At 37.4% G+C, this 23,317-nt stretch overlaps 1 protein-coding gene across 1 annotated transcript in view; it reads left to right on the top strand.

Annotated features, from left to right (window-relative positions):
• ADAMTS19 (ADAM metallopeptidase with thrombospondin type 1 motif 19) overlaps positions 1-23,317 on the top strand; it is a gene marked incomplete at both ends in the record, with an annotated part of 182,712 nt that overhangs the window by 46,768 nt on the left and 112,627 nt on the right. The window contains 3 exons of the mRNA XM_080920449.1: positions 5,162-5,334; positions 6,426-6,509; positions 7,224-7,381. Of these exons, the coding sequence (XP_080776575.1) occupies positions 5,162-5,334; positions 6,426-6,509; positions 7,224-7,381 (415 nt within the window). The remainder of the gene's footprint in view (positions 1-5,161; positions 5,335-6,425; positions 6,510-7,223; positions 7,382-23,317) is intronic.

Here is a 23,317-nt window from a genome sequence, read left to right on the forward strand (position 1 = left end):
AATGCCTATGACTGTAGGGAATGAATGCCTATGACTGTAGGGAATGAATGCCTATGACTGTAGGGAAAGAATGCCTATGACTGTAGGGAATGAATGCCTATGACTGTAGTGAATGAATGTCTATGACTGTAGTGAATGAATGCCTATGACTGTAGAAAATGAATGCCTATGACTGTAGGGAATGAATGCTGCACAGAACATGCTGTTTCTCATTTCCATTTAGTCCAATAGTAGTAATGTCTGAGAACACATACAGCTTCTCATGACACATTATTTCGGGATTCGCTCTGACAAGGTCAGTCACTTCATAAATAAGCTTGAAGGAACGTTCCCAGCTAATACTTGCGTAAGGTAGGTTGGAGTCTATAACTATAGGTATAATTTACACCACAGTTGGGAAACCATGCAGTTAATTTTTAAGTGTCCGAGAATAAAAAACACTATTGAACTCAATTTCTCTTCCTGTCTGTTTTTCTCTTGGAGCTTTGATCCTCGGAGCTTTGGAATTCCTTTCTAGAACTCTTCTAATTGCATAAATTCTAATTTTATCAACAGCTTCTCTTTCATGCTTCCACTATTTTCTTACCTCTTTGCATTGCTTTCTGGGATGTTGCTATGTTCATTTCCAGACATAAAGAACATTTGTTCCTGTTTTCATGATACTTGCATTAATTTAGTCAACTGATTTCATATGATATTTGGATAAAACTTGTTTTATTAAGTAGGTACTTAAATTTCTCTTATTACAAGAAAACAAAAGAGTAATTATGTGATAGGTGAAGGCAGAGAGCTCAGTAGCTGTAATATTGGCACCATCTCTTACCTTAGATTTCAGGCCTGACTCAGGTGTCTGGAAGGTAGATTAGAGGACGCCTAGAGGTTAAATAATCTAAGGTGTAAATGATCCTAAAACTGGCAATGTTAGAGGTAGACTAGGTGGTAAGTAAGACGGAGCTAATGGAGCTGCTGTCAAGGCACCTTGTGTGAATAAGAAGTGCTGTAAAGCAGTATGAAGAATGGTAAAGACGGGAGCACACTCCTGAATCCCAGCCAGGTTATAGACATTCAGGGAACGCTTCCAGTTCAATCAAATGATTTTCTTCACATTTCCAGAGAGTCCACAGATATTGTGGTAAAGAGATATAAAAATGTTGGTCAACCAGGAACACACAGTGTGTGAAGGAGACAACATCAGTTTAGAGTTTTGCTTTCATTGTAACAGAGAGATAATTGATAACTTGAACCACTCACATGTTTCCGTTGGGCACACTCCTACCCTGTGATCAATATACTGATTTCTATTTCCAGGACTTGCCAGTCTGCAAATGCCTCAACCTACCTATTCTTTTATAATTGGCTTCTTTTTATAGTATAGCATGGGTGTTTGAGAGTCCCCTGTAAAAGCATTTTTACAAATCACAGATTTTCTTTTTTTTTAAACAACTTTATTTTACAAAACAAGGATAAATGTACAGATTTTAAGCATTTTTGCATAAAATTATACAATACATTTTTGTCAGTACTTTTTTTCAGATTTTAAAATAATTTTTACATAAAACTATATGAATATATTTTTAGGTCAGTACTTGATATTTTTTATAGGTTTGATAGTATGCATTGAAAACTTAATAGTTACAATGAGCATAAAGTACATGTAAAACAAAATGTAACATGGAAATAGTCAAAGTTTTTTTTGTTGTGTAAAGATTTTTTGGTTTTGTTTTGTTTTGTTTTCTTTATTTCTTGGACTTCATACAGTCTGTGAGTTGTTTCTGGGGCAGTGCAAGCCTCTGGGGTTAGCATCCCACTATCAGTGACTGCATATTATGTCTGTTCTTTTGTGACTGGGTTATCTCACTCAGAATGATATTCTCTAGATGCAGCCATTTTCTTAAGAATTTGGTCAAGTCATTGTTTCTGGTGGCTGAGTAGTATTCCATTGTGTAAATGTACCACAATTTTTGTATCTATTCATCTTCTGAAGGACATCTGGGTTCTTTCCAGCTTCTGGCTATTATGAATAGAGCTGCTATGAACATTGTGGTGCATATATCTTCGTTGTGTACTAAGGTGTCTCTGGGGTATATGCCCAGAGGTGGAATAGCTGGGTCTTCAGGTAGTATTATGTCCAATTTTCTGAGGTATCGCCAGACTGATTTCCAGAGTGGTTGTATTAGTTTGCAACCCCACCAACAGTGGAGAAGTGTTCCTCTTTCTCTGCAACCTCGCCAGCATCTGTTGTCATCTGAGTTTTGGTTCTCTCCAGAGTGCACAGGGAAAGTGCACCCCCTGCCTTACCCTGCTCTGTTTTGATTTGCATTTCCCTGATGGCTAAGGATGTTGAGCACTTCCTCAGATGTTTCTCAGCCTTTCAATATTCCTCAACTGAAAACGTTTTGTTTAGCTCTGTACCCCATTTTTTAATAGGGTTATTTGATTCTCTGGTGTCTAGCTTTTTGAGTTCTTTGTATAACTTAGATATTAGGCCTCTATCTGATGTGGAGTTGGTAAAGACCTTTTCCCATTCTGTTGGCTGCCGTTTTGTTTTCTTGACGATGTCCTTAGCCTTACAGAAACTTTGCAATCTCATTAAGTCCCATTTGTTAATCTTTGACCTTAGAGCTTGAGCCATTGGTGTTTTGTTCAGAAAATTTTCTCCTGTGCCTATATGTTCTAAAGTTTTTTCTACTTTCTCATCTAATAGTTTCAGTGTATCTGGTTTAATGTGGAGATCTTTAATCCACTTACACTTGAGCTTTGTACAAGGAGATAAGAAAGGGTCTATTTTCATTCTTTTGCATGCTGAGTGCCAGTTGGACCAGCACCATTTGTTGAATAGGCTGTCCTTTTTCCATTGAATGTTTACTGCTCCTTTGTCAAAAATCAGGTGACCATATACATGAGGGCTCATTTCTGGATCTTCTATTCTATTCCATTGATCCACATGCCTATTTCTGTACCAGTACCATGCAGTTTTCAGCACAATTGCCTTGTAATATAGCTTGAGGTCAGGGATAGTGATTCCCGCAGTTGTTTTCTTGTTGTTGAGGATGGATTTTGCTATTCTAGGTCTTTTGTTGTTCCATATGAAATTGCACATTGATCTTTCCAATTCCATGAAGAACTGGGTTGGAAGTTTGATGGGGATTGCGTTGAATCTGTAGATTGCTTTTGGTAGGATGGCCATTTTTAAAATGTTGATCTTTCCAATCCATGAGCATGGGAGATCTTTCTATTTTCTGAGATCCTCCTCAATTTCCTTCTTTAGCGGTTTGTAATTCTTGTTGTACAGGTCCTTCACTTTCTTAGTTAGAGTCACACCAAGGTATTTCATAGTTTTTGTGAAGACAGATTTTCTTTATCCCTGGCCAGCTCCCAAATGAATGAGACAGAGATTATAAGATTTATTTGACAAACATTACAATGCAATGACTGGGCAGTTGATAATCTATTCTAATCCTCTGAAGTAACCTGGCCTCCTCCCAGCCCAACTCCCAGAGGTACATGGGTACATGCATTTATGATTGGTCTGGCTCTCTGGGCTTCACTTCTGCACCACTCATTGTGAATCCTCCTCCCTCCTTCCCTACCCTCCCTTCCTTCCTTCCTCCCTTACTCCTTTCTTCCCTCTCTCTCCTGGCTGGCAGAATTCACAGCTTATTCTCTCTTCTGCTCAGTTATTGGCTGGTCAGTTTTTATTGACAATAAGAGAATAATGGGGAGCAATGTCTACAAGGATCGATACTGGAAATTCTTAGAATAAGCATTACAATGACATGTCTAGATTGCTCCTAAATATGGGAGCCAAGGAATCAGCATATGAATAACACATGGATAATCTTCACATGGTACACAAAAATCTTGTCTTCTCCCTTCCTTGTGTTTCATTTTATAGCAGGTGTTTTGTTTTTTCCATCTTATCTAGTGTTCCACTGGTTTCATTAAATAAATAGGCTAAAATGTAGATGGCCATGTGAACTATCAAGAATGCTCTTATTCCAAATGACTTCCACATGGGTTGTACTTTTTCTGATGGAATTGTTTAAGATATGATCATTACATATGCATAATTCCATATTAGTAGACCCTGATAATCAGTTTTTCAGAATGTTTATTTCTAGTTGATCACAATGTCTCTTGTACTGTTGATTATGGTATCAATAAAACCTTTGAAAGTATGAGGACAGACACTGAAATTTTATTCAGCTGTTTTTTTTTTTGATATATGTAACTGTTTTGAAAACACAACACATAATATGGACAGACAGTTTTCTATCCTCTGAGCATTCGTCTGAGCATTCACTGTTAATGTCTCTTGAGTTTTTACTCATTGTATGGATTTTGCCTCTTTTCCGTTCAGCTTTGTGGTTTCACATCAAAACACTTGGTTGAAGCTCGTCTTGTCCAGAAATTAGTTTTCTAGAGGTCTTCTATTTTGACCAACAACTCTTCAAGTCTGGTGTCTATATTTTGGTTTGGTTAATTTTTGATTGAATTAGAACTTCTCTTTGGTGACAGTCTGGAGATGCATGGCAGATGTCTTCTTCCACTTGTGTGTATTCATCTCACTCTGTCTGTGGCATGATTTGTATACAAAGCGAAGGTTAATATTTCATGGTCATCCTTATAAAAGTGTTATGTTTTCTGTTGCCACTCTAGTCCAGAAATATTTGAGAGAACACTATCACCCTGAGGTCTAACTTTTATTCCACTCCATATGGTGTAGAGTCAAAGCCTTACATCTCATTCTTGACGATTTATTAATCAGAGCCATTGACTCAAGATGTGCAGAATAGTTGTTTTAGGTACTTTTTCCAAGTAGACCTTTCTTTTGTCAGCAGGGTTAAAAAAAAAATCACTAACATTTTTTGTTTATTGTGATTCAAATAGATGTTTTGTTAGAAATTTTACTGGTCTCATTTCTATATGTGTAAGTCGTCAGTAACTTTTGGAAAAAAATTGTGTTTAAAATTCACCTTATAGGTGAGAAATTGTGGAGGACTGGAAGACAAAAGAACCTCAACCCAGAAGAACGGATATATCCGGGCACTTCCCCATAGCCCTCTGAGATTTTTGTCTTGTAGGATTTTGCTTGGTCTTGATTTCTGTTACTAATCATCACTTTAATAGATGTATTGAAATATTCATTTCTCTATTGCAGATAAAGAAAGACCACGGTCTAAAAAAATTACAGAGAACAGACGAGAAAAACGGTATTCCTACAAGTTACCCCAGGAATACAACATTGAGGCGGTAGTAGTTGCAGACCCTGCAATGGTTTCCTACCACGGATCAGATGCAGCTAGGAGATTCATTCTGACAATCCTAAATATGGTAGGTGAGCCTTAAGGTGCATGGAAGATGGTAGACAGAACTCTAAATAGAATCCGGCCGAAAGGACTTTGGGTTTGGAGCTTTGGGCATTGAATGCAGGGCCTCAAAATTAATCAGGTTCTCTGAAAATTAATTTATCCCCTTTTTGATGAATATGAATAGATATAACAATTTGATGTTCTAGGCATATCAAACTGATCAGTCTCTGATGAAACAGCAAATGGTTTTACACATATTGCTCTACCTTAAAAAACGTTGTTGTTAATTTTGAGATGCAAAACTGTTCATTTCTCTTCTTCCCCCTTTTCTTTCTCTGCTTCTGCCTTTATTTTATGTCTGTTTTATGCCTTGTTGATATTATTAGCAATGCTATAATATTAGTTTATGTTCATGGTTTTACCACAAATGGTATGGAATGATGATAGGGTGAAATCAAAACCCACTTACATTGAGCATGTATGCAATTTTAAATAACAAGTGTGATTTCTCATGATGAGTAGGACCTAATATGTACTAGATAAAATCTAAACAGGCTGATTCCCAGGTAAATATGATGGCCAACTACTGGGGTGGAGAAAATACTTTGTGTCTAGAGTACTAGGAATGATTATCAACACAGTAATTTTTTGATGAACTTTACTGGCTGAGCTTTGTTTAAGAAAGAACCAGAAAATGCTAATGAACAGTGGTTCTCGCAGAAGAGTAAACAGAATTAGTAACTGAGAGCAAATTTTACTGTCACTTGACCTTTCTCCCAGTGAACAGTTTGTCTGACTTCAGTCTTCATCTGCATTCTGAGACTCTATTAGGCTTGGCCTGAACCAGCCTGATAATCTGGTTTCAGCATCATCTGAGATCTGTAGAAATGCAATTTTGCTATGTTAGTCATATGTTTTATAATACATATTAAATAAATTTCAAGTTAAAAAGAAACATAAAAACTAAGATACCACATTAAAAAAATTAGGTTACCTACCAATTTTTAAAAGAAGGTATTTATACTAAGTTGAGACTTTATTTCTGTTTGGCCATGAACAAAAGTGAGCATGCTTTCATTTAATTTTAGAGTTTCAATTTTTATTTGCTTTTAGGTTTTTAACCTTTTCCAACACAAGAGTCTGGGTGTGCAGGTCAACCTTCGTGTGATAAAGCTCATTCTTCTCCATGAAACACCAGTAAGAAAGCTTTCAGTTTTTATTCAATTAACTGGGTGGGAAATTGTGTTCAGGAACTTTTAAGTGAAGAGTATTTTAGGGATATTCTTTTATTGACTTAAAAATCCAAAAATACCCACTGAGTCACTCAAAGTATACATAAAACTGGCCTTTGGTTTGGGTTAATCCCTCAATTTTATTTGAAAAATGGAATGTTCTTAGTTTCCAAGGATCCTAACAACAAATTCTAACTTTCCAAAATGTAATTTTAAGTTACTTTAAAAGACAGCTCTATCGTATTATTTAAACATATGTGTTGAAGGTATTTATTTTCTTATCTGTATTGCAGCAGAAATAAAGAGTAGAGTAGGACCTCACTCAGTAAATTAAAAAAGCACTAATTAAATAGCACATCCACGCATAAGTTGCAGAAGAATCTGTTTTTCAAGCATAAGAGATCAGAGGTTTAAATATTTCGTTATGACTCTTGATTTTCATGACAGCTCTACATAGACTCTCATTATTTCCCAAAGTTCAAGTTTGTTTGTTTCACGTTGTGTTTTGCCTGAGCTCAGGATAAATTAAGACTCATTGCCTCACATGTTCTAATTGGTTCCACATTGGGCAGTTGGCAGTAGTCATTTGGGAAGTTGCCTTAGGATTAATGAATCAATTCATTAATTAGGGATACCTGATAGTAACCTGTCTGAAGAATGAAAGCGACCTCTGTTGTAGGCAGATCTGTATATTGGGCACCATGGTGAGAAAATGCTGGAAAGCTTTTGTAAGTGGCAACATGAGGAGTTCGGCAGGAAGAATGACATACATTTGGAGATGTCCACGAGCTGGGGAGAAGATACTGCTTCGGTGGATGCAGCAGTTCTAATAACAAGGTATCATTGCCAAAGCCAATTAAGTCACGCTCTTGGTTCTGCACCTCTGTTCAAACCCCATCCCTTTCTCAGTACAATGCTTTTGTTCCAAGGTTTCTTGGCATCATGATTCTAGGCTTCTTCATCCGTTTATCACTGGTCTTTCTGAAGCTTACTGTTACAGATGCTCTGTTGATAAAACGTTTGTTAGTTAATTACGATAAATCACTCACAGCTACCGATAGAAAAGATATAGCCATTAATGAGTGAGTATCTTAAAACTAAGGAGAATTTTGGTGGAAGTTAAGTAAGTACTATGAGAATGTACTATATGTTTTAGCTGTCACCATACAAAGTAACTTGGTAAGTAGTGTTCAGTAACTTGTAACTGGGCCCATCTGAGGAAAGACTTTCTGTTGTGTCTCTGGCTAATTAACTGTGAGTTGCTTTATGAATGTACTTGCGTATGAATGCACTTAGCACACATGTTTGTAATGTGGGAGGAAGGAGAACATGTAGCTTTCAAAACAGGGAACAGTATGTCCTGTGTCTGTTTTTTATTAACAGTTGACAGTGAGTTTCTTTTTGCTCCCCAGCAAGAGTTAACAAAAATGGACAAGAATTCATCATGTGACAGCCATTTAATTTTAGGCCATCAAATTTATCAAAATTTCATCTCATATCACTGGCAGCAGTATGACTGTCTGAAACAAATCTATGCAACTAGTCATAGTTTCTGAGCAATTATTTTCAACAGTTCTTACTAAACTTTTCATAAAGAAAAACTGCATGAAAGGCCACGTGTAGACTTTCGCTAAGTGAGCCTGTAGCTGGCACCAGACTTCTGTGCTACACGAAAAAGCCACGAAACTGGAAAGTTTATGTGCCAACAGTTTGAAGTCACTGGAGTATAATCCCCCAAATAAGGAAAATCTTCCAGGGAAGCCCCAAAGCTAATCCAGCTTTTTGTGGACAGTTTCTCAATTGATAGGACCAGGATCTGGGGAGATCACTGGACTGTTTCTGAGAATACCAGAGAACGGGGTACTGTGCAGGAAACGGTGCCAAGAAGTATTTATTGTGCGCTTGTCATCTTTGTAGATTGAGTCTGTCCCAAGTTTCCCAGAGTGTTAATGCCACAGAGTTCAGATTTTTAAATAGATGGTAATAATTGGGTAGAGTCAGACCGAAAGCGTGAAGCAATTTAGTCATGGCTTTTCAAAACTCTCAGTCGTTACCTAAGACAAACGCAAAGGCTGTGGTTATCAGAGTGGATACCCAGAAGGAACTGTTCTGACTGAGCACACTCCTTGACATTTAGTGGAGACTGAGTTCTCCCTGTTAACAGGGAGGAAGCTTGGGAATTCTTTCAGGCTTTTGGTAGATCCTCCATGGTGGGGCATGGTGTCCCGCGCAACCGTCTCGCCTGCAAGAACGACAGGGCACATGAAATAGGATCCTTCTGCGGTAAACTTTAATACTCTCGAGAACCAGCACTTGCTACACGTGACGAAGAAGACCAAGAAGACGAACAAGACAAACAAGACGAACGAGACCAATGAGATGACCCGAACTATCTAGCCCGTCCCCTTATAAAGGGATAAGTCCTTGGACGCGGAGCCCCCTGATTGGTTGAAACTCATCAGGCCCTATGACGCCACGGGAGAGGCAGAGCTCAAGGAGTGGAAAGTTACCCAGCACGTGCGCACATGGCTTGTTTACTGCTAACTCCAGCCGGATGTCAGCGCCATCTTGTAATGGAGAATGTGCAGGCGGCGCCCCACAGCATGGAAGACAAAACCAAAAATCAAATAAAACTCTCCAAGCTCTTTCTTTTATAGAATTTGTTTGGTCAAGGTGTCTCTTTGCAGTGATGGAATAGACAGGCAGGCAGACACACACACACACACACACACACAGACACACACACACACACACACACACACACACACACACACACACACACACACACACAGACACCTTTAAACAAAACGTAGAAAAAATCTTGACAGCAGTTGAAAACCTGAATGTACTCTTTAAAATAAGCTCTCTGGAAATAGACTTTCACAATTCCTGAACAACAGTTTTCAATAAAATCACCAACATAATTAAATTTATGAAGATAATTTATTTAGAAGTACACTATGAAAAAAACGCAAAACAACATTCCTTAACATTGCATGTAATAATAATTATCACAGGACCACAGCTGAAATATGAAAGGTGCAACTGTACAGAACAGAGAAAATAATCCTCCCGAACACAGAGAACTGACTCCTTAAATGCCAAACAGCAGCAAAAAGAACAAAACAGGAAACTCGCTACTGTGCTTTTCATCTTTCTGTGGCTGTGAGAAAGTGTAGGGTCCTCCTGGGAGGCACTGGAGTGGATCTAGACAGAGCCACGAGGGTGAGCATGATCCGAACACATTGTACAACTCCAGGAACTAGCAAAAATTTAAACAGATAAAAACCATACTAAAACCCAAAACTAACTACGATGGACTGCAAGTTTGGTTTTAGGTTAATCATTCATGTACCCAATACCCTACATCAAATTTGATATATCTAACCACAAGATATAAGCATGACTGAAACCATATTCTTGAACATTCGTGCTAATGACAAATATCCCCAATCCATTTATTGTTATGTATCTATTTTAATTAAGAAGTTTTCATCAAGTCTGTAAATGAAGTTAAGATATACCTTTGATAAATCTACATATCATTCAGAATTCAGTTGCTTCTATTCTAAAACTATTTGTCATTATTACTAGAATTTTCATATTTTATTGTGAACTGGAACATGCAACCACCTTGCTTAAATAGATGAAAGTTTATATATATATCTTAAATGTGAGGAAACGTTAGTACCAAGATCTGGACATCATTTTTCCTGCTTTCTGTTGTTCAGTTACTACAGCAGCTGTTCCATTCATGCAGGCTTCTTTCTCTTCCTAATACAAGATACAACTTACTAGTCTTTTTTCTTATCTTGTCTTTTCTTTTCTTTCCCTCCTTTTCTTCCTTCCTTTCAAAATTATCTCCCTCTTGAAAAGTTTATGTGAAATTAATGGCATTTTAATGAGCAAATGAAGAAATGCTAGCATGTGTATTAAAACACAGAGTATTCACTTAGTTGTTAAATAAAAATAAAAAGTTGTGCTTTTTTTTACTTTTCTATCCATTGAAAATAGGCAGCATCTGTGCACATGAATTCCACCTGGTCTATGACTTCCCATACAGAAAATTGTCCTTTTGACTCTGCAGTTAGTTTGATGCTTTTATTCACGAGAATGCCTTTGACATTTGCTCCATGCTATTGCAAATTTTATATTTTACCACTTTAAAATGTTAAGTGGTTATTCTTCTTTCTTTTATTGTGCTGCAAATATCAGACCTTGTAAATGAATAGAACTGGGGGAATGTTCAGATCCAATGGAAATTATTCGGTAAAGATGAAAGTCAATAGCTTAGAGATAAACTGTAGAACAGCAGATTGCTGCTATTCATTATTTCATGTTAATTATGTATTTTATAGTTTATTTTCTCATGAAGTTGATAGAAATGTGATAAAAAAAAACATGGGTCAGAATGATTAAGATCTAGAAAAAGGATTATTAACATTATATAGGAAGAATTTTAAAGGAAATACTTCAAAGTTAAAGCTATATTAAAGTTGCAAGGAAAAGCATATGGTGACAGAATACATATACCACTGGACATAAATTGGATTTCAGAGCTGGACAACATTTTATCCAGAGCTGGACAACATTTTAATCTCCGCTAGCTCAATTAAAAACTGGTTACTAATGAACCTAGCACTACGTTTGATTAGTAGAAATAACATGATTAAAATAGGCACTGGTGTTTTATTACTATTGGTACTAATACTGAAGAATAGAGAAAGGATCACGCCGATTCAGAAGGTGGAAATGACAAAGCTGTAGCATGAGTCACACCTGCAGACATTTGTACTTCCACAGTGACTTTCTTTAATCCATATTTTGCAGTAGATATTTAAAGCACAGTGTGGTCTCTGGTAATATGTACCAGGAATCTTAACAACTGTGATGCTCACTGGAGGGAGTTCCCTGAGCTCAGGAGTTGGAGTTCAGCCTGGGTTGCCTAGGGAGACTTCTTCTCAAAAGCCTACAACAAACTTCCCACACTGGTAGCATAAATATAACAACTGGAATTCACAGCCATAAATTTACCAAATTCTCCTAATTTACCAAACAGTAGGTAAAGATGCAACACCAACACACCTATTGGTCAAAATCCTTGATAAGTATTAATTCAAAATTTCTTCATTCTCATCATTGCCGCTCTTTGTAGATTTCCCTAGCTATGCAAATGGATGCTCTTAGGAGAACAGAACAAAATAGCATTAAATGCATCTCACCTTCAACAAACATAGAATATTAAAAACTATCTTCTCAGTGATTGTCACAGGAAATTAAACCCAGAGTGGGGTTTTCCTTTCATTGCTGTTTTACAGTCCCCATTTTTCTTAAAATTCTACTCTGAGCTGCTGTGCTTCTTTATAAGTTCCTTTAGCAAAGGTTTTAGAGGATGCTCATCAGATGAGTCTCATGTTCAACATGTATAATAACATTTAACCCCCCCCAAAAAACCCTGATATTCTCACAATGTACCGTCAGTGAAGTTGAAGAAATATCTTCACACATATCACACATAAACAATTGTAACACATTAACAAATTTAACATTTTTCCCAATCCTCTCACACCCTCTTCTTTCTGAAAATTTGTGTGTGTGTGTGTGTGTGTGTGCACAGCACTTTTTTCATGTTGTGAATACATTTCTGTATTTGTTTCTTTTACCTTCAATACATCTTTAACGTGTTTTTATGGCATGTGTTGTACCAGTCACATGTAACCTCTGTCCCCTGAATGGCTTCCGGTCTTAATGAACTTGCCACCTTATAGACCACAAAGAACCTTGCATATTTCCTTAATGAAATAACTCTGGTGATTACACTGCGTATGCTTGTAAAACCTTAGGTAACCTCTCAAACTAAAGATCCTGAATTTAGTAATATATGTAGGGTTTCTTGTGATCTACAAGGTGACAAGTTCATGGTACTGGAAGATGTTAAGACTGTTCACTTTGAAGATGGGCAAAAGGCCAGAAAGTAGAGAATGCATTCCGTGCCAGAAGCTGGAAATGGCAACATATTTGTCACTTCAGCCTCCAGGCTTTTTTATTAAATTATTATTAAATTTAGTCATTCATTCACTTTACAACCTAATTGCATCCTTTTCTCACCTCCTGGTTCCCCATCATGCAAGTCCTACTGTCCCACATTCCACCTCTCTGTCTCTTTTGAGACTGGGAAGCTCCCATCTGGGTGTGATGGGAGCTTCCTGCCCTGCTCCCCAAGTTGCTTCAGGCGTAGGTGCATCCTCCCCCACTTAAGTCAGAGAAGGCTGTCCATTTTGGGATCAGGATCTACTGCCAGGAAGGCTACAGGCTCAAGGACAGCTTCTGCTCTAGTTGTTGGGGGACCCTCATGAAGACTAAGTTGCCCATCTGCTACATATGGGCAAAAGGCTTAGGTCTAGCCCGTGCTCACTTTCTGGGAGCCCTTAAGGGTCCAGGTTAGTTGACTCTGTTGCTTGTCCTGTGGAGTCTCCATCTTCTTCGGGTTCCTCAATCCTTCTCCCAATTCTTCCACAAGTCTCCCTGAGCTCTATCTACTGTGTAGATATGAGTCTGCATCTCTTTCCATTGGCTGTTGGGTGGAGCCTCTCAGAAGAATGTTATACTGTAAGCATAGGATAATGTCATTAACAGTCTTGGAGATTGGGGCTTGCCCATGAGATGAGTCTTAATTTAGGCCAGTCATTGGTTTGCCATTCTCTCAGATTCTGCTCTGTTTGTGGGTTAAAGGTTTTATGAGTAGGTTGTTGTTCTTATTTTTAGACTGGGAGTCCAGCCTTGCTCTTATAGAAAGTTGCTATTGCAGGATCCCCCACTTCTAGAAGTCCAAGCAAAAGGATAGAACTAGAAAATACTATCCTGAGTGAGGTAACCCAGATCCAAAATGACATTAATGGTATGTACTCACTTATGAGTAGATTAGCTGTAAAGTATTGGATAACCATGCTATAACCAACAGACCCACAGAAGCCAAATAACAAATCTTTCTCAGAAGAGGAAATAAAATAGATATTGGATGTCAATGGAAGAAGCGAACTGGGAGGAAGAGGGGATGGGGAGGGGCATGGATGCAGGGGGGTCAGGGGTAGGGAGAACAGGGGAGAAACATCAGAGATCAAAGGTTGGGGTAGGAAATGTCTGGCGTGGGGAGATGCCCCAGAGGGTCTGAGACACTGAACATGTGCCAATACTCACTTAGTGTAAAATTAGTACTATTTTGTCTGTCCACAGTTTACACACCAAACTGTCTTTTTGGAGCTTATTGATTCTTCTCCGTCACACATCTACTAATGCTTCACACTAGTGAAGACCAGTGCACTAAAGAGAAGGTGTCGGTCCTATATGACCTTGAACCATCTGGTCAGAAACACCTACATGAGTGTTTTGTGTCATCTGGGGAGATGCTTTACTTTCTAAATAGTGGATAATACTGATGATCATACAGATGGGGGCAAGGAAGCCACATCCAATTCTTAAAATCAATGATCAGACATTTAATTTGTAAGGAAAGTTAATTTGCAGTGATCCCATGATCTTGTCTCTTTGTCAGCTTAATTTAAAGCCATTTTTTTTTTTTTGAATGTTCGTCTTAGACGATTGGTAACTGTTGTGTGCTATGTAGAAACATCACTGGGAAGAAACTGTAGCGTAGGGACTAATCTTGGTCTTAGCTAAAATGAAAAAAATGTTCTTGTAAATTTGAACATATTGGTTAAGTTGTTCTGTGTGGTACCATGAAGTAAATGGTTTAAAGCTGACTTAGTGCTGTGGGCTCATGGTAACAGGAGTGCGAAACTGCTTCTTCCATCTGTTGACTCTAAAATTTCCTGGTATCATTGTCACATTTCTCTCTGATATTAGAGCAAGAGCCTAAGACTCTGTCTCTCAAAGATACTTTTATTTAAAATTTAATTTTATATTTATTTAAATGATTCAGGTTTATCTGTAATCCTTTGAAAATCAATCTCAAATGACTTCCATTGGCAAGTAAGAGAAAATTTATTATAACAGAGATGCCAAAAGTATCTTGATTTAATAAAAATCACTGGATCATTTCTGAATGAATCATTTATAGGTATATCCCAGGGCACTGTAAAACTTTACAATGAAATTTATTCTCAGATGCATCTTCATTCCTGGAAATTGAAGACTGTGATTTTCAATATAAATCAGAACTTAGACAAAATTTATTGGCCTTCTCAGTTTAGACTAAAAGTATCATTTCCATAAACTCACATAATGAAATTCTCTGAGGCCAATTTCATGAATTTCAAGTCAGCATGAGCCAAAAAGGAGAATTTGAATCTGTATGAACACAGACTTAAGTTGTAAAACAAATCTATATTCTTCAACACATACACACACACACACACACACACACACACACACACACACAAATCTTGGAATATCTTGAAATTAGTAATACATTACATTCATCATCTGGAAAACCATCTCTGGCCAGTGAAGACTAAGAATCTGAGAGAAATGTGAGGTTAAATGCTGCTGGTCATACAATCTTCAGGTTTACTGGAGATGCTTCCAGTGCCTTGGGAACAGGACCATACAGAGTCTGTTTAAAAACCACACTTTATTCATTTCTTTGTTTTTCTAAGTGAATAGAAGTTGTCTCGGTGAAGGCTTTCGGAACCCTTGCATTTGTTGTTCTTTATAATGCAGTTAACATATAGGTTTGCATTAAGTAAATTAAATTGTCATGTTGCAGCCTCATGCACCATAGGATGATGCATTGTATATTTAGGAAAAGAGCCCATAAAACTCTTTCCTTGTATGTCTGAGTATACTTTACACTCAGTGATTCTGCCCCTGAGGTTAACCATGTCTTATGTGAATCTTTAATTTGCTGCATTACCATAGTATTTGTTATGTATCATTTTGCATTTATTTGCTCTCCAGAAAAATAAAAAAATATATGGAACTGTCTTTTATACGATAAGACCACCTTAGGATGCTAGCTCATCGATCTTCGGAATTACATATGGGAATGTGCACCATATTTTTATAACTAGAGAATCCTGTTTCATTTTATTGTTGTGACATTTTATAGACCCAGATAAAGAACATATGACATGTACATTATTTTATTGGAACATAGAGGTCCTCTCAATACCAGTGCATAGAAATATATTTAATTGCTGCACCTCTGTTTTAAACAGTGCTCAGACTGTGCACTTTGGTGGTATGTCTCTGAGAAACAGATCTCAGCTATGCTGAGGGTTTTGACATTGATGTCCTGTGTTTACATCACAACCCTTTCCTGACGTCCTTTATCTACAGTCATAGTCACACCCTGGATACACTTTACTCTTCAAGATACATTTGTACTCCTCACTTGGAATCTGTCTGAAATGCCTAGGTTGACCACCAGAAGAATCTGCTCTAGGATGGTTCAGTGCTTTCACAAGATCCACGATCACTGAAGAACCAGGGCTGAGGAAAGACACCAAAGAGAGACATGATGGAAATCTCACCCTCTTTTGTTAGATAACTATAGTGATTTACAATCTGTTACTCTAGTCTCAACTTTATGCACTCTAAAAAGGCTGAGCTCAGTTTATAAGCAGTGTTTTTTCCTTTTGTTTTTATAATTAAAGCACCATCACATATCGATATATAATTAACTGCCCCTGCTTCCTTTCTTTTCCTTCCACATAACTTTCTACAATCCCCTGAATTTACAAGGTCTCCTTTCTGTTAATAATTTGATATATCCATAATACTACTCCTCCACCTAAGATTCAGGGAACATCATCGAAGAGGAAGTGGAAATATTGCAAGAGGCAGAGGAATAGGATTTTACCATGCAATTGTTTCTCCTAGACAAGACATGGAAGTTGCATACATGACGTTTCAACAACATGGCTGCCAAAGAAGACCTGAACAGTTCCAACAACAGTTGACATCCCAACATGTATGGAGGAACAACTTTTGTTTCGAAGCTCATGCTTAGAATATAATGACCAAAATAAATGTGGTGTTTTAGTTAGGCTTTACTGCTGTGAGCAGACACCATGACCAAGGCAACTCTTATAAGGACAACATTTAATTGGCTTACAGGTTCAGAAGTTCAGTCCATTATCAGCAAGGCTGGAGAATGACAGCATCCAGGTTGGCATGGTGCAGGCAGAGCTAAGAGTTCTGCATCTTCATCTGAAGGCTGCTAGTGGAAGACTGACTTCCAGGTAGCTAGGGTTACTGTCTTAATCCCACAACCACAGTGACACACCTACTCCAACAAGGTCACACATCCTGATAGTGCCACTCCTGGGGACAAGCATATACAAACCCTCATATGTGGTAACAAATGATGTTCCCTGTAGAACAGATCCTGCAGGTGGGGAGTGGAGCAGAAACCCAGCTTTAAGATTTAACTTTAGGCTGTTTAGAAAACACTCAATTTATTGTATTTTCTAAATTATAGCCCTTGAAATAAGGGTTTCAGATGAACGCAATCTTGCTTGTTTTGTCTAGAGGTACAAGTTTAATTTTTCTGATATATTTTTGTTGTTGTTGTTTGGTTTGGGTTTATTTTTTTCCTTCCTTCCTTCCTTCCTTCCTTCCTTCCTTCCTTCCTTCCTTCCTTCCTTCCTTCCTTCCTTCCTTCCTTCCTGTGTATGTTGAAGGGCCTGTTAAAATGTTACCTTGAAGGAAGTTTAGCTGTAGCTGCAGCATGAATGAGATACATCTTTGTCTCTCTGCTGACTTAGAAGAACTTTCTTCTGATTTTGCCATGTTTTCAGAATGACCTTATTCTTAGCAACTAAAATCATAGGCATGAGAATTATTAGAGAAGACATGCAATCATACTATTTAGCTTTTCAATGCCTGTTCTTTTCTTTGTCATTTTTCTTAACAACTAAAAATTAATTTTACTTTGAGACATTCATTCAGTTGGAACAATAGACTTTAAAGCATGTGTCCCCAAGAACCAGCCTCAAGAATACAGAAAAAAATTAACGATCCTGTTACTGATTTAACAGCATGAAAGCAATAGTATATTTAGAAAATAACCTTACAATTTCTGGAGACTCACTTCAACATTGCACTATCAGTAGTATAGAAATACAAAGTAATGAGGAGACAGCATATCTTACCTCCACATATGTCTGTTGCATTTTGGGGATGGGCCACACTCATGATAGTCAGATAAAACTGACTCTTTTGGGGACAGATTTCTTAGGTATAAAGGCTAACACATGGATGAAGGTGGGATACTAAATCTTACCAAAACTGGGGGAAAGGTTAGTGTTCAAGAGGGCCTCAGTCCACCTTAGTTGAATTATTGGAAAAGGATCTCAGCTAAGACCCCCAAAGGAGCTAAAGAAGACCCCTTGATTCTTTATAGAGAGATCCATACCATAAGCTACCATACTCATAAATTTATAGTTTATAATCACATATAATCTGTGCATTATAATATTAGGTATAATTGCATGAATTAATTTTATTTTATGTTTCTTTGTGCCTATAGTTACAAAGATATTTAAAGTTTGAACTATCTCATGTTAGTTTAACCCTTTCAAATTACTCTGGCAGTTAAAGTTGATTTTATATTTGTTTCATAGAATGATTTTTGTCAGAATCTTACCAAGAGAAAAAAAATGAACATTTTCATGATACTTTCTATTAAAATAATTTATCCCAATCTCACTTTTTGCCAACAACTACACATTTTGTTTTACTCTAAACTTTCAAATGAAAAATAATTTGTTTCAATCACCAATTTCACAATCATCTATAATATAATATTCAATGAAATTAGCATGCCATTGAACAGTTGTTCAAAGTTAAGTAGCCTTATGCTGAAGTCTTCGCTGTAGTCCTAGCCTTCAGGAGGTAGAGGCAGGGGAATTGGCCTGACTGATCAGACTGTGGTGCCAGTCTGACTCACTATCAGCTACATGATACCCTGTCACAAAGTTACCCATCTCTAAAGAAAAGAGGTGAGGCAGCGGGGGTGGGGTTGGGGAAGGATTTGAAAGTGTGGAACTGTGAAGAGAGGAGGCAGGGGGAGCTCTGATCAGGATGCAAAGTGAATAAAAAATAAAAAAAAAATCACAAAAAGAAATACGTATTGACACAAAGAGAACACGTTATTGAGACATTGACACTAACCTTTGAAGGGTTTGATCAATGTTTTGGCATGTTATAAAATGTAATAAAATTATGCATATGTTTTTTTTCCTCTGCATATTGGCCTTTGTTGTTAAACAAATCTATCATTTTATGACATTTAATTTCTATCTGGTAGGCCAGAGATGGAGTTAAGTCCGTTTAGTTCTGTGGTTATCTAGTGACCAGATAATGTTCTATTTTGGAACACATATAAATTAGCTGAGATTAAAATGGAAGAAGCATCCCTATGTGCACAGATTAGTCATACACAAAGAGATCTGTCAAGGATCCGTGCGGCTTTAGGAGGAAATGCAGTAGCTGCCAGAGGAACTTTGACCTTGGAATTTGAAACGCTTTCTTGGAAGCTCTTTGCACATCTTCTTGACTTTTTTTAGGTCTATGCAGTGGAAAAGGTTTTAAGTCAGTGCAAAGTAGGAAGTAGAAATGAAATGAATATAGATGGATAGAACTCATGGATGTCTGGACCTTTCATGAAAGTGTGTGGCCAAAGCTCTGTCAAGAGCTACAGGCTGTCCAGAAAGGATTCTGTATATCATATGATTATGGGGTAGAAATAAAATGCCTTCCAACCCATGGATTTGCACTTGAAATTGAATCACTTAGTAAAAATATCTTATCCTCAAAACTGCCCAGGCAGCACGCTCTCAGTGTACACCATAGAAAGCCGACTCAATTAAGGAACCACTGGCCAAGTTCATAATTAATTCCAAAGGGCACAATTGGATCGTCTTTGTTTGTGAGAACCAAATGTAGCAATAGTGAGTGATACAGTAAAAGCAGCAGTGACGGCGATAAAGTGACCGAGCTTACAAGATCAAGAGTAGAAACATCAGCTATATGACAGGGAAATACTTGGAAAACACAAGACTTGCTGCGAATACTGAATATAATACACAAGAATATGCTGCTTATGCTTAAAAACGTCACGTTGTTAGTTGGGGATCTGATTCACTATAGACGAATAAAACTTTAATGGGACCAATGGAGACTCATTCAGAAAAGCTGTATTGAGTTAAGACCTGGAATTATAAAGCACTGTCAAAAGTTTGCTGAAGGGAGAAATAATTGCTGAGTGTAGGCTTCAGGATGTTCTAGGGGGACAGCATAGAAAGACTGTCAGAGACAATCTTCCTTTTTCAGAGATAATTTCCTTTGTCCAGAGATCCTAAAAATTGAAAAGTGATCAAAATATTACAGAAGATATAGAAAATTAGTACCAGCGCCTCATCAACCTATTTACAAGTGAAGAGCCACTCAAGAAAGCCATAACTAACCAGAAGCCAAATGCATGAAATTAGAGCAAAAACCAATAAGAAAAAGGTACGATGGTAGATGTTAGCGCATATCTGTGAGTGAGAGAATAAACGAAGTCATATCTTCTGTATTCTGTGACTCAATGATGTCATGTTAAACATTTCTCTCCAAAGCCAGGCATAGGACACACACCTTTAATCTAAGTACTCTGGAGGCAGATGAAACCTTGTGAGTTTGAGACCATGCCTCAAAACAATAACCATGAAATTCCTATAAGGATTGTCAGCTTTCTTTACTGGTGTGTTATCTAGTAATAAAAAAGGCAAGTTGTAACTGATAAAAGAAATTGTTAAACAGTTGGACAAATTTCGAAGTAAGCATTAGTCGTTTGCAAAGGTACCTATTTTGAGAACCCATAAAAGAAGGTAGATGCCACTGAGCTGGTAAAATGTCTGCTGTGTAGTCATGGAAACTTGAGACTGATCTCCAGAATCCAAGATGGAAAATTTAGTAAGACAGCGCATATGTGTCATGCCATACTGTGATCCCTGGTGTTCACTGGTCAGCCAGATTAGTGCACTTGGTGAATGCCCAGGCGGGCCAATTACATTTGTAATAAAAGTGGCTAATACACAACAACACCTGAGATTGATCTTCGACCTCCACATGCATGCCCATACACATGCGTGTTCTTCCATTTACACATATGAACCAGCACACACAAACAGATTTTCAATAAAATAAACAAATAGATGATAGATATTATCCAAACTAAATGGATCTGAAATATTTTATTTGTGAAGCCTACACTTGTCTGAAATATGGAGGTTGCCACAAGTATAAGGAATGCTACACTGTAAGTATTACTACATAATCCAGAGCTAGTAGCAACACTTTATGTCAAAAAAACAAACAAGCAAACAAATGAAAAACAAGTGCAATAAAAAAACAAAAGAAGAAAAAGAAGATACTGAATTAAAAGCATTCCATGACCCCTTTCTGTCTCTCTCTCCCTCCCTCCCTCTCTCTCTCTCTCTCTCTCTCTCTCTCTCTCTCTCTCTCTCTGAAAACACTTTTAGCTTTTAGCATTTAAGCCATGTCTAGGCATAATAATGTCATCCTTAAATGCCAGGCTCCCCTCTCCAGACTCTGAATGTGTGTCTTACATGGTATAGAAGACTTTGTAGATATGGCCATGATAAGGATCTTGAGAGCAGAGAATCTATCCTGTGGTCAGAGGACATAAAAGAAAGAGAGACTTCTCGAGGTCCCATCACACCATGTCACACAAAGATGCTGGCCCAGAACATACCTCATCTGAGACTTCTGCTCTCTAGACTGTAAACACAAAGCTTTGTATGGCTTGCAGCTTCTCTGTTATGGAAATTACTATAGCAGTGATAGTGACAGGAAACGGTGCCATTGTGATTCATGTGTTAAATGTAAATTGTGCTGGAGAGATAATTCTCAATTAAGAGAGCTTGCTGCTGTTCTCAAGGACTCAAATTTTGATGTTAGTACCTATGTTGGGTGCTACAGGCTTACAACTGCCTGTAACTTCATTACCAGCAGATGTGACATCCTCTCCTGGCCTCTGTGGACACCAGTAAACATATGCACAAAGGGAAACATACCAACAATTTAAAAATCACACAAATTAATACTATTTTGGAACACTGGAGAAAAAAAATAGGAAAATAAGGTAAACAAGATGTATCAAAGGAATGAGTGAAAATATAATCATAAATAAGATAACAAATCCAAATAAACTAATGATAAATATATATTATCAAGAAATTAAATCACGTATAAGAATATTATCCAGAAATCTTTACATATTTATCCATGTTCTATTTGCAAGAGACTCATGGGGGGAAAAATGATTTAAATCTGACACAAAGGAAAAGTTTCCTAACATCAGACACGTTAGTGGTTGAAACTTAATGCTTGCTCTAGTGAATGTTTGTGAGCATAGAACGAAGTAGACTCCCCTGTGAGGAGGGAACTTCAGTTGAGGAAATGCCTTTATGTGACTTGCCTATAGGCATGTGCATGCCCCCACCCGTGTGTGTGTGTGTGTGTGTGTGTGTGTGTGTGTGTGTGTGTGTGTGTCTGTTGGAAGGAGTACATAGTGGGTGGTCTTACAGCAGCTGAACTCATGAACATGAAAGCAGTTTATTAAGCACCATTCTTCGTGGTTCTTGTCTAGGTTCCCTGAGGTCCCGCGTTGGCTTTCTTCAATGATGGACCATGCTTGGGGATCTGTAAGAAAAATAGCATTTCTCCCACAAGACGCCTATGGGCAGTGTTTTATCATAGCCGCAGTAAAGCAAAGGAGAAGAAGATGTATGATCTTTATCCAAAAATAAAACCAATAATTCAAAATAGATAAAATTTATAAAACTTAGAGAATTTAATAATTCAATAACTTTGCTTTGAAGTGAGTAAAACAAAAATTAATAGTCACTCATGCGGAAGCATTAAAAACTTATAACTTTAATGGACTTTTAACATTTCCTCCTTACTAATAAGTGCAAAAAACAAATCCAACCTTGTTTTTTTTATTAAGCACTTTTATCTCATGTCATGTAATAGGTTAATGTAATTAACATGTATAGAATTCTGAGAAAATAATGCACTTGAATATGCAATATAATTTACAAGACCATACATAGCTGTCAAATTATAAAGCTTTTGGTGACTCAAACAAAATGTATATAGAAAACCATAATTATTAGTATCAATATTATTGATGAGATCAGCCTCAGTCCAACATTGTATCTTTCTGATGGTTTAATTATCTACGTCTTTATCAGTGTACACTAATTGTACAGAAAGTTCACCTGGTGAGATTGCCATGTGAGATATATGAACAGCTCTCAACGCCCTTCTTTTCCTGTAATCTAAATACCCTACACTTTTCTCCTCTGTTTGCACTAACTTTTTTTCTCAACCATTTCATTACATTTTCCTTTTGTTTTAAAAAGTTTTTTAACGGAAACATTATGATCACATCTTACTTTGAATTAAATCTTGGGATCATGTCTTTCTTGCCCCTATTCCTTACAGAGCCTTCTTAACTTCTTCCCCCCTAATTGTGTTCTATTTCTCTCAATCACTTTCTTTCAACAACAGAACAACACCAATCCCAGAAAACAGCAACAGCAAAAAAGCAAAAGTCCCAATAACCAGGGTATAAGAAAAAGAGATGTCAAAATTAAACAAAAAGCCCACTGAAAAAACATGGAGTTTGCTTTGGTATATTAATGTTTTGAAAAGTTTTTATTGTGTGTGTGTGTGTGTGTGTGTGTGTGTGTGTGTGTATGTGTGTGTGTGTGTGATTGAGTGAGTTTGTGTATGTGT

The sequence above is a fragment of the Micromys minutus genome (assembly GCF_963924665.1).
Source record: "Micromys minutus genome assembly, chromosome: 8".
NCBI classification, from domain to species: Eukaryota; Metazoa; Chordata; class Mammalia; order Rodentia; family Muridae; genus Micromys; species Micromys minutus.